General features: G+C 43.4%; 2 protein-coding genes and 1 pseudogene across 29 annotated transcripts in view; 1 reads left to right on the top strand and 2 right to left on the bottom strand.

Annotated features, from left to right (window-relative positions):
- Positions 1-1739, top strand: part of RNF32 (ring finger protein 32) — a 40068-nt gene extending 38329 nt beyond the window's left edge. For 5 of the 6 annotated variants that reach the window (XR_013524123.1, XM_009002766.5, XM_009002765.5 and 2 more), the window contains one exon: positions 432-1128. Coding sequence is in view for 4 of the 6 variants with exons in the window: in XM_009002766.5 (XP_009001014.1) it covers positions 432-668 (237 nt within the window). In the remaining 2 variants the exon portion in view is untranslated. Of the gene's footprint in view, positions 1-431; positions 1129-1422 lie in introns of those variants that run through there. The other variant, XR_013524122.1, reaches the window with a different exon arrangement.
- LOC118143729 (phosphoglycerate mutase 1-like) overlaps positions 1-3426 on the bottom strand; it is a 30475-nt pseudogene extending 27049 nt beyond the window's left edge. The window contains exon 1 of the transcript XR_013524124.1: positions 399-3426. The product of XR_013524124.1 is annotated as a phosphoglycerate mutase 1-like (transcript). The remainder of the gene's footprint in view (positions 1-398) is intronic.
- Positions 1-14377, bottom strand: part of LMBR1 (limb development membrane protein 1) — a 242939-nt gene that overhangs the window by 27049 nt on the left and 201513 nt on the right. For 16 of the 22 annotated variants that reach the window (XM_078343354.1, XM_078343352.1, XM_078343356.1 and 13 more), the window contains 2 exons: positions 13848-14009; positions 6806-10060 (listed from right to left, as the gene is read on the bottom strand). In XM_078343354.1, coding sequence (XP_078199480.1) covers positions 9975-10060; positions 13848-14009 — 248 coding nt within the window. In that variant the 3' untranslated portion in view covers positions 6806-9974. Of the gene's footprint in view, positions 1-398; positions 641-4859; positions 6497-6805; positions 10061-13847; positions 14010-14377 lie in introns of those variants that run through there. The other 6 variants (XR_004728109.3, XR_013524117.1, XR_013524121.1 and 3 more) reach the window with 6 other exon arrangements.

Raw genomic sequence — 14377 nt, 5'->3', positions numbered from 1 at the left:
GAGGGTTCTGGAAAGTTCCAGCCAAAAACGACCTTGAGCTGACTCAAAAGCCAAGGTGGGAAAAGCCTACTTTAAAAGTCATAAAATTAGGAAACCTGGAAAAGTTCAGTCGTTAGCCAAGTGTTCTGAAAAACAGTCTTCTTGATTACTTAATTAAAAGGAACCATATGGTAACAATGTTCAGCATTTTAGGACGTGTGTTTGTTTTAAAATCGCCTATCACAGGCGGGTTACTCTCTTCTCACTCCACGGCTCCCGGGAGTAACAGAGTCTATTATAAAATTCATGTGATCAACACGGAACTAAACTTCTGCAGTGTTTAGAAGACCCACGTCTTGGGACACGTGGTTCTCATTTCAGTTTGAGTAACTTTCTGCTAAACTTAGTGCTAAACTAACCTGCGTGGCCGCCTCCTGTCCCATGTGCTGCAGGCTCTGCGCCGGGAGGCCTGCGACTGCTCCATCTGCCTGGCCCCTCTGTCCCCTGCCAGCAGTCAGCGTGTGGGCACAGGCCAGCGTTCCCGAGAGACAGCCCTCCTGTCCTGCTCACACGTGTTCCACCACACCTGTCTGCTCGCGTTAGAGGAGTTCTCCGTGGGAGACAGGCCTCCTTTCCATGCCTGTCCTCTCTGCCGCTCCTGCTACCAGAAGAAAATTCTTGAATGTTGAATTCACATTCAGGGAAAGTAAGAGAACTCTGAGGAGAAAAGTTGAGCACAATTTGGGTGAACTGCACGGGTTCTGTTGTAAGTACTACAGTGTAATCTGTTCCCCAGAGAAGTAAGCTATTGGTAGTTGCAGGGAATCTAAGTATATTTTAAAAGCTGACAGCCCATCTAATTTTAGTCTTTTGTCTAAAAAGTAAATTTCAAATTCATGACTTTAGTCACTTGAAATAAATGAATGGTGCAAAAAATAGGCTTGCTTACTTTTCAAAATGGAGGTTAAGATATAACTAGTGTCTGACAAGCTAGTAAACTAAAAACGCTTCTTAAGTTCCAGATGTTTCCATTAATATTTTAAGTATCTTAAAGCCTTTGCCATTCCTAATATTTGTTTTGTAATAATTGCTGTATTTGTGTAGCAAAATATAAAAATAAAATATTCCGTGGCATTCAACATCAAAAAACAGAAATTTTAATATCTTAGAGCAGTAAAGACTGTTTTAGTTCATACATTTAAAAAAAGAAACTTTTTGGCTAAGAATTGTTTTTGTCCCTGGTTTATGATTACTGGGAGCTTGGTTATTTACAGTAAGCAATTACGGTCTCATCAGTTAGGCTGCCCCTAGCCGAGTCACAGATAAAGCCCCAAATCTCAGTGGCTCGCCGAAGACAAATGTCAGCCATGGGGTGAGGCTGAGGGTCTGCCATGGTGACTGTGGCTCCTTTTGTCATGTGACATGAAGGCTCCTTTGCCCCAGGTCCCCTAGTGAAGCCTCTCACTGCTGGTGGAGCAGGAGGAGAAGAATTTTCCAGGCCATTCTTGGAAGGGGCGCTCATCGCTCCAACCACAGGTAACTGCGCGGGTCAAGGAAACAGCAGAGTGAGCCCAAGAGGAGGAAGCTAGCCAGGTGCCCACATGGCACAGGCTCAGAAGAACCCACTGTCTAATGTGCGCAGAAACAGGAAAATGTCCATCATCTCATCACTTAGAAAAAGTGCTCTGATATGTTTTGTGGTGTACACATGTGACTACATAGGTCCGTGTAATTTATGAATAAATGTGCATACATCGGGATGTGCTCTGACTTTTCATTACTGCACATGACCCCTTTATTATGCTGATCTGGAAAAGGACTGGGCGCAGCTGTGCTCGAAGGAACACTGGGCCGTGTGGCAGAGCCAAGCAACTAGAACATGACTCAGAAATCAGACACCTGGACAGGACCAGGAGGCATTTCACTGCCACAACACCAGGCGGGAGGGGTTCGAACGCAGCAGGAAGCACTCCTGCCCCTCGGCTCGAGGAGCTGACCCCATGTTGCTATGAGGAATGGCTTATTTTCTGGTGACCATGTGTGGCACGATATCAACGGCCACAAGAAACCCCAAAAGGGTTATTGTTTTGTACTATTTATATGTCCTGTACTTCCTTGTTTTATATAAAAGTAAATGTAACACCTAGATGCAGGATTCACCCCAACCTTCTAGAGCCAGCTTCTCTGGGGTCAGGGAGCAAACAGTTGTCACATCACCACACAGGTTACATTCATCTGCCACTGGAATGACCAGAGCCCCCAGGCAGTGGCCTGACTGCAGCCGAGCAGAGGACAGGGTCTCTTGCTTCTCTTCATTGGTCACGGCTTAGCATGACCCTCCCTTCAAGTCCTCAGTAAACAAAGCACTTGCAAAAGCCCGTCACTACCTTTCCATCTCTTGGATAAGGGGAGCCTTTCTACAGCTTGGACTGAGAACCTGTGCACTAGAAGTGCAATTCTGACTAGAATGTATGAAGGGAGTGGGTACAGGAGACAGAATGGCTAAAATGAAAATGGGAGCCACCAGTCCCCATCTGCAGCTACAACTCAAGATGTCTACAGAAGTGGTCAGTGTGACATGTGCAGGAGGGAGGGGTAGAGGGATGCGACAGGCAGGGAGGGTGCTCCTGGGGACAGCAGCCTGCCCACTGGCCTTCACTTCTTGGCCTTCCCCTGGGCAGCCACAGTTTCCATGGCTTTACACACGGTCTCTTCATCCCCCAGGAACTGCATGGGCTCGATGGGTTTCGAATTCTTGTCCAATTCATAGGCAATGGGAATACCAGTCGGCAAGTTCAGCTCCATGATAGCCTCTTCAGAGACCCTCCAGATGCTTGACAACGCCCCAGAGGCTGTTGCCGTGGGCTGCAATCAGTACCCATTTCCCCTCCTTGATCTGGGGAACTATTTGTTCATTCCAGAAGGGCAGAGCTCTAGCAATGGTGTCCTTCAGACTCTCACAGGAGGGTAACTGATCTTCTGTGAGGTCTGCATACCTGCGATCCTTACTGATGATGCTGTAGAAAGGATGGTCGGGCTCCATCGGAGGTGGTGGGACATCATAGGAGCGCCTCCGTATCTTCACCTGGGCCTCACCGTTCTTTGCAGCAGTTTCTGCTTTATTGAGACCGGTTAGACCCCCATAGTGCCGCTCATTGAGGCGCCAAGTCCTCACTACTGGCAGCCACATCTGATCAATGGCATCTAGCACTGTCCAGAGGGTCTGGACCACTCTCTTCAGCACTGAGGTGAAGCAGATGTCAAACTCATAGCCAGCATCTCGCAGCGCCTACCCGCCACGCTTCGCCTCCTCGTGGCCCGCCGGGCTCAGATCGGCGTCGTACCAGCCACTGAAGTGGTTCTCCAAGTTCCATGTGCTCTCGCCATGCCAGATCAGCACCAGTTTGTAGGCGGCCATGGCTGCAGGATGGGGATGCGGCACCGACTGGGCGCTCTAACATTTTTTAATGATGTATCCCATCACAAAATTTGGAGACCAGTTTGGAGAACCCTTTAAACAATGAGTGAGCATTTTTATCATAAGATAGTGGAGGGAAACTGAATCACAGAACCTCAATTTTCCATAACCTGACGTTTCTCTCCCCATACCGTGACAGGCAGAGCACAGCATGCATCAGAGGCTGGGCAGTCCAATTCCCTACCCCAAACTTTGGATCTCGACCAAGAGTCCCATGTGGATCATTGAGTGGTGGGAAGAGCCCAGGAAAGGTCGTGCCTAAGGCTATGCCCAACACCTCTTCCTGGGCTTTCTCCATGTCTATGAGCCATCCCATACACTCCCCTAAACACCTTTCCTGTCTATGTTGGCAGATCCACTTCTATTCTTTGTAACGCAGTGCAGTATTTTGCTGATGCAGGAATTAAGTGTTAGTTGTAGGCAACAGGTACTCAGGAAAATTGGTGGAAAGAGGCAGAAATGGGCATCTAACTTCACTGAGGATGAGGCAGGAGTGGGCATCTAACTTCACTGAGAAAGAGGCAGGAGTGGGCGTCTAAATTCACTGAGGATGAGGACCGTGAAAACCGTGTAAGTACTGAGGGGTGGTACGGGGCATCTTGTGGCAGTTAACAGAAAACCAGGTAATTTTCTTACTAAAAAGTGGCCATGGAATGGCACGCCCAGCACAGGCTCAGGAGACCAAGTTGCAGCCACAGAATGATAAAAAGGACCTGAATGAAGCAGCACCTTCTCTGAACAATTTGGAGGTAATGACACATTGTCAGGTCAAGTCATGAAACAGTGCAAGCTTTTATACAGTCACACCACAGCCTCATCAGGTCTCCTCTATAAAAATGGGGGCACTGACAAAGAAAGAAAGGGGCCTTCAGAAGCATCAATTCATGGGAAGACTTGGAGACAGGGAGGCCTGCAGCTCTCACTGTGGCTTCCTGGCCAGCTAAAGCAGTCCCTATGGAATGTGGCCATCCCTCCCTTAACAGGCTGGAACCCACCTGTCTGATAGTCACCCTGCAAGATGCAGCCACTTCTCGTGCCTTCTCACATATCCCTTTATGCCTTTAAATCCTCTAATCAGGAGCCTAGCATGCTGTGTGTTGGGGAAAATCATTAAATCAGTACCAAGTCTAGACAGAAAATTCTTACAGAACTGTGGGACTGGAGGCATCTGTTAACCACCAAGATGATAATCTAGAAGGAGTATACCTGTCATGAATCTTTACAAACCAAGTAATACAATCATAAGGTACATGAATGAAAAAGAAACTGAAAACCTAAAACAAAGGTTTAAACCCTAAAAGAAATGAGACTGCGACTGTACTGGCTGGCCTGTATTTACACCCAGTTCATCTGCCCACCGTTGCCTGCAAATGCCTGCAGCTTTCTGAGTGGCGTTCCTTACCTGTCAAATGCAGGTGTGTGTTTTCCACTTCGCAAGGCAGTCCTGAGGGCGGCTGTGGGAGGACAAGGACTTGCCCCTCCACCACACCACAGGCCCCTCTCGCCACTCGCACTTCGAAGTCTTTGACGAGATTCCACAGTCAAGACAAAAAGAAAAGAAAAAGTGAATCCCACTTGAGACCGAAGGAAAGCAAGGCGGTGGGGAGGAAGTGAACGAGGAGATGAAGACAACGCTCCCCTTGCCATTTCGTCCCGATTCTGCCGTGGAGTCCACACAGAGCAACTGCGATGACTTCAAGACGCTGTAGAGAAAAGCTGCAGAGTCACATCGACAGCTATGGCAGCGTCACAGACACCTGGTCTCAAGAGTCAGGGTTTGCAGGCAGCACCATTCATTTCCTAACAGCTTTTCAAAGGAAAGGAGAAGACATTACAACAGCCACAAAATGGTTCCAGGAACTGATGAAACTTCCATTCGCAGATTCATAGCCCACATGGCTCCCCGCTCCTCACACTCAGACACTGCAGATTCCTCACCAGTCCCGTCCTCCACAGCCACTCACGCAGGGCCGCCCTGCTGTTTGCAGTCCATACCCATGAACTTGGCTTCCGCAGCACCTTCAGAAGTCACAGCAGAGCACCACAGTCATATCCGAGGGTATGAGGTTTTGTCTGAAGTTTCTATCTGATTATATTTACCCTTGAAAAAATCTGTTCCTAATTAAAGAACATAGAATTGGAAGTTAAATAACTTCTCGTTGAAAAGGTGAGTTTATCGCCTAATACTCCTTCAAGACATATGGATCAGCCGCAAGTCTGGAAATTTTTGAATGTGTATCTGTGGGTTTTAGGCATTTCTACTGAGACTACACTTTCTACACTGCAACAGGTAATCTGCATACCCAGGTACCTGTGCTTCAGTCGCATTTGTAGCAATCATTCTTACCTAAGCAATATTCAAAAGCCAAAAAAAAAAAAAAAACTCCAAAAAGGTCTTTGTATTATTTCTTCTTTCAAACCACATTCCAAAGCTATGCTTTTCAAACTGAAGTTCACCATCTATTAGGAGGTCAGAAAATAACTTAGTGGTCTGCGTCTACTATTTTTAAAAATAATAAAACAGAAGATGCCAGCGTGCACACGTAGGAAAAACGCGCACTGTCTTGTTAAATTTTTGCTTATATGTATCTGAGAGACAGAGAGAGAGAGAGAGAGAGAGAGAGAGTGTGTGTGTGTGTGTGTGTGTGTGTAATGGGTTATTTCTTACTTATATGTATCTGAGAGACAGAGAGAGAGAGAGAGAGTGTGTGTGTGTGTGTGTGTGTAATGGGTTATTTCTTACTTATATGTATCTGAGAGACAGAGAGAGAGAGAGAGAGAGTGTGTGTGTGTGTGTGTGTGTGTAATGGGTTATTTCTTGTATGTATCTGAGAGACAGAGAGAGAGAGAGAGAGAGAGAGAGAGTGTGTGTGTGTGTGTGTGTGTGTGTAATGGGTTATTTCTTACTGTGGTCAAAAAGTTGAAAGCCACTGTGCATATGCTTCCGCCTGCCGGTGGATTAACCGGATGCCAACAGCATTCATTCCTCCAAGAACTCTCGGTGAAGCTGCCCAAACCACGAGTAGGTGCTGCTCAGTCCTTTTATGGAAAAAAATTAGAGAAATCAAACAAGTCTAAATCATTCAAATAATTAAATAAAATACATGCTGTCAATGACTGATGCTACATTTTGGGTTATAAGAAACTGATCTACCAATAACTCCACACCAGAGAAAGAAAATGTCCATTTCTTCCTTAATTCAGCATTCGTTAGAATAAGTACTGCCCTCTATAAAACTGAAGTGGAAGTAGCCTATAAATGCCCTTCAGGTTTAGCCATGACGGTATTTAAGATGGAAAAACAAAACAACCACCCCACATAGACGTGCTTATAAACCAAATATGAAATCACTTTTTGTAAAACTTTAATTTCTAAGACATTTTAAAAGTCACACTGAAAGTATCTCATAGAAGCAAAGACTAACAATTTCTAAACAAAACAATCCGCAAACAAAAATAACTAGTATGTCCAAATGTTATTTTAAAAAATGAACATTATACCAGTTTTACTTGCAAGTTTAAAAAGTCAGTGCTGTATCTAGGTTCACATTTTTTAAACAAACTTGTAAGAACTCTACCTTTATGCATTAAACAACGTACTACCAACAAAACAAGCATGTAAGGGCCTATAAATGATGAAAACCTGTGTCCCTGGCAGATGAGGTTGTCACTGAAGCCGCAGAGAGGGCCACAGGCACCCAGCAGAGTGCGGGGAGGCCGGGCTGCCGCCCAGAGCAGGCACACGTGTGACTTTAATGCGCCTGAGAGCAAAACGCAAGAGGCTCCATCCGTCTCCACTCAGCAGCACCTGAGTGCAGCAATTTCAGCCACTAACATTAGTGTATGATGAGTGTGTACAGTTTTCACGTGAAGTGTCTTAGAGGTCTGTTTTTACAGAGAGTGTACACAAAGCTACGTAAATAGTAAATCTAAGAAGTATCTTGGAAAATCAGTAAAAATTATTACAAATATTATAATCAGAAAACTTATCATTGTAAAATAATTTATTTAAGTATTGCAGAACCAATCAATAATAATCTGCAAAGTTTCCCCAAGAAACTCTGGGACCACAGTGCCTAATGCCCTTTACGAGACTAAAGGAAAGAGAATAAAAGGACTGCTTGATTTAATGCAGCCACGGGTGCATCCCTGTCCAGGTAGAAACAAAACTGTAGTTCCAGAGTTAATCTGATTCTGAGCATTTGGAGCTCTGGCCTTCTAGGGTCTATCTACTTCCTTTCACTGGTGCACAGGAACTGTGGGAGAATGAAGACCCCAGGGCAACTGTCCTTCCAGGACGCAGAGTGTTTGCCCTCCGTATCCTGCCATCCATTTCTGGAGTTTGTCATATAGAGCAGCCTCCAACCTACGTCCAATGGAAGCACCTGCATTTGGAGTGAATCTCTCAAGAGGCAGATGCCTGTGCACATGACTAGGAAGCGCCTCAAGCAGCTGTGATTATGGAGGAGTCCATGTCTGTAACAGTCTGTATGTGTTCTAAAAGGCATCTGAGTCCCCAGGTTCAAAACTGCCCTTCCACCCGTCATGTGCATCCTTTGCTTCCACAGCAGTGAGGATGCATCCAGTAAGTGTAAAACTTGGTAATTCATTGTACTAGGTTTACAAACCCCAAACTGGCTTAGGTTCTCGGATGGAAAGAAACTTCCAAATGAACAAATAGTTGCGATAGACATTGAAAAGTTTAATATTTCACTTAAAAATGTTCAGACATTTTACAAGTATCTAGGAAGTCTTTGGATGTGCCCTGACAGTGGGTAGTTAAAAGTGGTGCTACTCTACTCCTGAGTTTCTTTCTGTTCTTCTCTTGACTTGGTCTGCACAAAGTATGGATTCCAAGTTTCACTAAAAATTAGACCCTACAATGAATGCTCCAATAGGCATAATTATCAATGAAATTGGAAAAGAGCTGAATTTTATTAACTTTCTAGGTATGCTGATCTTATGCTGAGAAATCCACCAGTACTATACTGGCAGTATTCACTGAGATTGTTTAGAATCACAAAATGAATGTTCTTTTACTTTAAAACCAAGCTGCATTTTAGATAGATGTGAAGCGCGGAAGGAAATGCTGAGGGATAAATGAGGGGAAGTGTATGTACTCAGTGAGGTTTATAAATATATAGATTAAAGCTTGGGTTTAAGTGGAAATTTCTGATGTCAAATAGACACAGCTTGCTTTTCAAAAATTTCTCCCAGAAAACGTTTACATTTAACAATTTGAGAAAAAAGTTTTCCTTTTGTCTGAACGCAGACAATGTATTTCATACACACAGTGCATGTGAGTGTATTTCTACAGACTGCATAACTATGAATTGTGTGCAAATGGGCCCATCTTCTGTTTTGCATGCAGTTTTCAGTATTCTGTCCTAGTGGATGGTTAACACCGAGTGTAAGTTCATGGTTTTTATTCAGTAGACATAAGCCAAGAAACCATCCCGATAGTTATTTACAATTGAATAACTGATTGATCATGTTACACTGCAAAACTATTCTTCTACCGTGAATGCTGACGCTGTGAACTTCGGATGTTGACTGGAAAAACTCGGAGGCTCAAAAGGCATATGCAAAAGTCACCAAGCCTGAGGACTATGAGGAGAGAAGGCGTTTGTAGTTTCTATAAGCAATACAGAAGCATGGGAATCAAGTGATCTTTGAAAAAATGCTTTAAAAAACTGAGTATACATATAGCCTATAAGGCAAACATCCAAGTTACAAGTGTATTAAACACTGGCAACTATGTTATCAGAGGTAATCGTGAACTATATACATAAACTGTCACTCCACTGTGATCACATGATACTCCCTACCGTAGCTTATTAGACTGCACAACAGAAGACATTCCTGTGACTCCCTAAGGCTCCAGGTTTCAGAGAATTCAGTATTTTCCCCTCGACTCAAAGTCGAATCAATATCGTTCTGTAACAGAAATCAGAAACTGTGGCTTTTGCTTTTAAGGAAATAAAAAACCTAACTGCCACCATTGCCAGTCCAACACACACTGCAATAACGACATCTACAAGCAGTTCCTGTCACATTTGAAAGACGCATTTTCTGAAGAACTTTCACTTAGTACCAAGGATGCCTTTCAGGTAGGCATCTACATTCTGAATAAAGTCTGCAATGGGATTGAAGGAAACCTTTAGAAAGTCCCAGAGTGCCTTTTCTAACACTGTCATATCAGGTGAAAACGGTATTTTCATGGGGATGGCTGCATTTACCAATATGAGCGAGCCTGCAGAAGAATGTGCTGTTCTGCATGTCTCTAAGGAATCTGTGTTTAACTGGAAACTACAGGGTCTTTCAGAAAGTGAAATTTTAAAAAATCAGCCATGGCCAAGTTCTTCATAGATTATGAAAAAAAATGGCACTGATAGGTCTAGGTTCTGAGGAGGAGCCAAGGTCGAAGGTCGAAGTGGAAATGCTTCTACGCAGGACAGGAATGTCATGAGTCTGGAGGTCTCGAGTCTCTTGCTGCAGAGGACGCCGGCTGTGCATCTCACAGTGCTTTCTGATGCCCATTTACAGAAGGCTTGGCTGTTTCTGAATCCCTTGAAGTATTTGATAAGTGAAGTTTATGAAGCCCTGCAAAAAATTAAGAAAATGGTGAGAAATGACAGATTGCTGAGTGGCTGGGGAAGGGTTAGGGTAGGGAGAAGAGGAGACTGGAAAAGCTAAGTTGGATTTGGGAAGCTGTGAGGTGCTGACCAGATCCCCTTGAGGAATGAAAGATTTCTTCTCCCTACTGGCAACCTCCCTTTGGGGATGGCCTAAGCCGAAGACAGCTGCAGGGCGGGAAGTCCTGCCCCTTCCAGGATAGCACATGAGGGTCATAAAAGCCTGCCCCCTTCTTCTCAGTTCAGTGGAGCTCTGAATGGTCATTGTAGCCACAGCATCCCCGAGGGCCAGCAGAGGCTTCTAGTGTGACTGCATCAGAGCACAGTTCTCTCTCTGCACAGCCCCTTCCTCTTTCCTTTCCCCAAGCCGGCTAATAAACCTCTTCCTGGCAAGCATATTCCCAGCTAAAGTGTGCTTCTCTGGGAACCTAACCCAAGACAGATATAAATATATATACACAGGCTGGGTGGGGTGGCTCACACCTGTAATCCCAGCACTTTAGGAGGCCAAGGTGGAAGGATCATTTGAGCTGAGGGGTTTGAGACAGGCCTGGGCAACATAGTGAAACCCCATCTTCATGAAAAACAGAAAACGTAGCTGGTCACAGTGGCTCATGCCTATAATCCCAGCACTTTGGGAGGCCGAGGTGGGAGAATCGCTTGAGCCAGCAGGTTGTGACTGCAGTGAGACGTGATCATACCACTGCACTCCAGCCTGGGTGACAGAATGAGACCCTGTCTCAAAAAAATTTTAAATAAAGTAAAATGACACACACACACATGCAGGAAAATGTAGGGAAAGCCACACCAAAATATTCATATGTAATTAAAAAGAAAAGAATGGAAAACATCACCAAAAAAGAAAGAAATGACAAAAGAATAAATGGAACATAAATAATATCTCACTACACAAAGGTATTTCACAGAATAAAAAATTATCACTATCTTTTAAAGTTACATTGATTTCTCGCTCTATCATATAACGATTATTTACATAATACACCTGATATACAGAGCAACACTACACTCTCACATGGAGAAAAGGCAGAAGAAAATGTAAGAGCTGTATGGCACTGGAGCTCCAAGCACTTTAATAAAAATGAGATACAATGACAGGCAGGAACATGGGCAGGCGTTGCTGAACAACAGGAGTACATTCTGAGAAATGGGTCATCAGGCAATTTTGTCATTCTGTACCATCATAGAGAGCATCTAGACATACCCTGAGGGCACAGCCCGCGACACGCCTGGTTGTGTGGCACAGCCTCTTGCTCCCAAGTCACACACCAGACAGCATGTTACCGTGCTGCATACCATCGGCAACTGTGGCACAGGGTAAATAATTGTGCATCTAAAAATATCTAAACCTAGAAAAGGTTACATTGTGCCATGACATTACAACAGCTAGCAGGTCACTAGGGGACATACATTGTTCAGCTCCATTATAATCTTCTGGGGCCACTGTCATATGGCAAGTCGTCTGATGCTGACCAAATGATCATGGTGCGGCCTGCACTTCGACAGGACAGATGCTGAGAAAATACTTTTCATGAAGCGCAGACCTTTTTTGGCATCTCAACAACTTACTTGGAAAAGAGTTTTCTCCCTAAAATTTCACATGGTAATTGACCTGTTACACAGTTTTACATCACTCATAAACCAACAGAGCACTCCAAATTTTAAACTTTCACTTGCATATCTTAATGAAAGAAACGGTAAAATTGAGCCTCTCCATGTTTGAATAGGAAGAAAAAAAAGAAATCCATCCAACACAGAAAACGGTTGTGGCCCAGGAACGACCATAGGAGCCGCAGCTGTTGAAGCTGAGGGAGTGTGCTAAAATCGAGCTTGTTAGAAAGGGGCTGAGAGAAGACAGTGGATCAATGAGGGATTCACTGACGGAGCTGAAATGATGTCACCCTTTCGGGACAGACTGAGTTCACATCTAAAACTTGAGTGTCGCATACATGATGCATTCTGAAAAATTCCCATGTCTTTCTTCTACAGACAACTCCACAAACAATCCCATCCATCACCACCATCACCACAGGTAAATCGCTAGTGTTTACTATGTGCCGGTTACTCTCTGAGATGGATACTATCATTATTAATAGGCATAGCAGCAGAGGGGGAAAACTACCAAAAAAAGATAAGAAAAGAAAGAAAGGGGATACTTTACAATCAGTGAAATCCTTCTTAAGGTCTCAGGTCATTCAAACATTACGTATACTTGATAAGACTCTTTTTCTATGTATAAATTGCCCCTTAGAGCACCCCAAAGAATAGTGAAAAACATTTGGGAAGAAAAGTAAATCTATTAGGTAGTTTTATACAACTCTTGCTAATTCTACTGTCTCCTGTGGTCAATGAACTGACATACACATAAGGCCTTTCATATCAGATTATGTTTCATTACTTTAATAAAGGCTTTCTTAGCAAAATGATGTCCAGAATACCTAATTCAAAAGCTAAACTTAAGGCAGTTCATTTGCAACCATTTAGTGAATGGAAAGTGGAAATTTATCTAAGACCACGGCTGACTAATCTCGCTGATATTCTAACAGGCTTAAAAATTAAGTTTTAATGCTAGGCACCTGATAGAAAGGACTGTTTGATTTCCACTTCAAGTTGGACCAGTTTTATTAACCCTAAGCATTAAACTGTATAAATTATCTGGTGTCTCAGCTGAAACAAGCGGCGGCTTTTCCCTGTCAGGCCAGGGTTCCATGAGCCACCCTGTCCCGGGTATGTTCAAAGTAAAACACACATGGAGAGCTCATCTGAAATCCGTTCTGCCTCCCCAAGGTCACCCGCTCAAACATCAAGGCTGGAAAGGCCTGGTGGTGTGAAAAGCTTTACTGCTGCTCATCTATTTTCCGTTACTTGAAAACTGGACCTTAATGAATCCATCAATATGTGGCCTTTTGTAACAGCTAAAAGCCCCGATATGGAGTCATAAGCATTCAAATGATGCCAACTCAGGTAAATGTGCTAACGTCAGGATTTTTAAAAACTTTTCTACAAATGTCACTGCCTTTCCCTTCTTCTGTCATAAAATTACACATCCCCAAACCAAGTAATTTACACTGTCCTGATATTCTTAAAGTATAAAACTTGAAACATGTTTAGCACTAATATGGAAATAAGTGTAAAAAATACATTCATGGGTTACATTTGTACCCTTTCATAAACCTACTAGGGTTTTTAACACCATTACACTATGGGTGACTCGTGGAATGCACAATAGTAAATCCCTTCTCTTCTATTAGATCGATGCCAAGAATGCTAACATTTTCATCTTGAATTATTTGGCATACTGAACAGAATTATGGGTCAGCCAGATACCTGTAAAATCCAAAGCCTCAAAAACAGCTTTAACTGAAAGGTATTGTTAGCAAAAAATAAGCCTTTAACACCACCTCAGCCTCGCCACCGCCGTCATCATAAAGGGGCTAAGATTTACTGAGTTCCTACGATGTGCCAGGCACTACAGTAAGGACCTTACGCGGATTATTTCAGTTATCTTCACAAAAATCCTAAAAGGAAGACGATGTTATCATTATATTACAGATAAGGAAGCGAAGGCTTTACTGAAGTCATTCTGCACAAAATCATAGCAAGTAATGGATCAATAATCTGACCTCTAAGGTTTTACAGATTTGGGAACTAAATAGCTGAAGATGTCATATTAACTCAAATGTCAAAATTATCATTTAGTAGAAAGAGGAAAAAATACCCATGAACCTCAGGATTACCTAGGGCCTTGAAAAGTTCTTCTCGAACTGCAGAGGTGAATTTTCGGACCAGACACAATGTTGTCACAATAGCAAAAAGCAAATTGTAGGATAATACAATATAGAAATTTCCCAGCCAATTAAACCTTCCAAAGTCTCCAAGTAGGTCAAATCTAGTGATTCCTGTTAAAAATAAACAAAATAGCCCTTAATGAAATCAGGTAAGACATATTTAGGGTGTTACAAGTAAAGCACAAGTTCAATCAAATTCTATGTACATTCGCACTTCCATTATATGAGGTGATCTAATGACTAAGTCCTAGTTTAAAATATGTAACTATCATCTATTGGGACAACCTCAAGCCAGCCCTAACCTACTTCACATACACGCAACAGTCACTTGCAAGTGATGAGTAATGAGGTCAGAATGGTGAATGCCCTTTGCATATGCAATGGAACTCATGCTTACGTTAAAAAACAAGCTCTTGTGCTGCTTCCATGGGGAGGATGGCTGGCTGCACATGCTACTGAGGCAGGATGGCAGTAACTGA

The sequence above is a fragment of the Callithrix jacchus genome, chromosome 11, assembly GCF_049354715.1.
Source record: "Callithrix jacchus isolate 240 chromosome 11, calJac240_pri, whole genome shotgun sequence".
Taxonomy (NCBI): Eukaryota; Metazoa; Chordata; class Mammalia; order Primates; family Cebidae; genus Callithrix; species Callithrix jacchus.
This window is presented reverse-complemented; position numbering and strand designations above follow the sequence as displayed.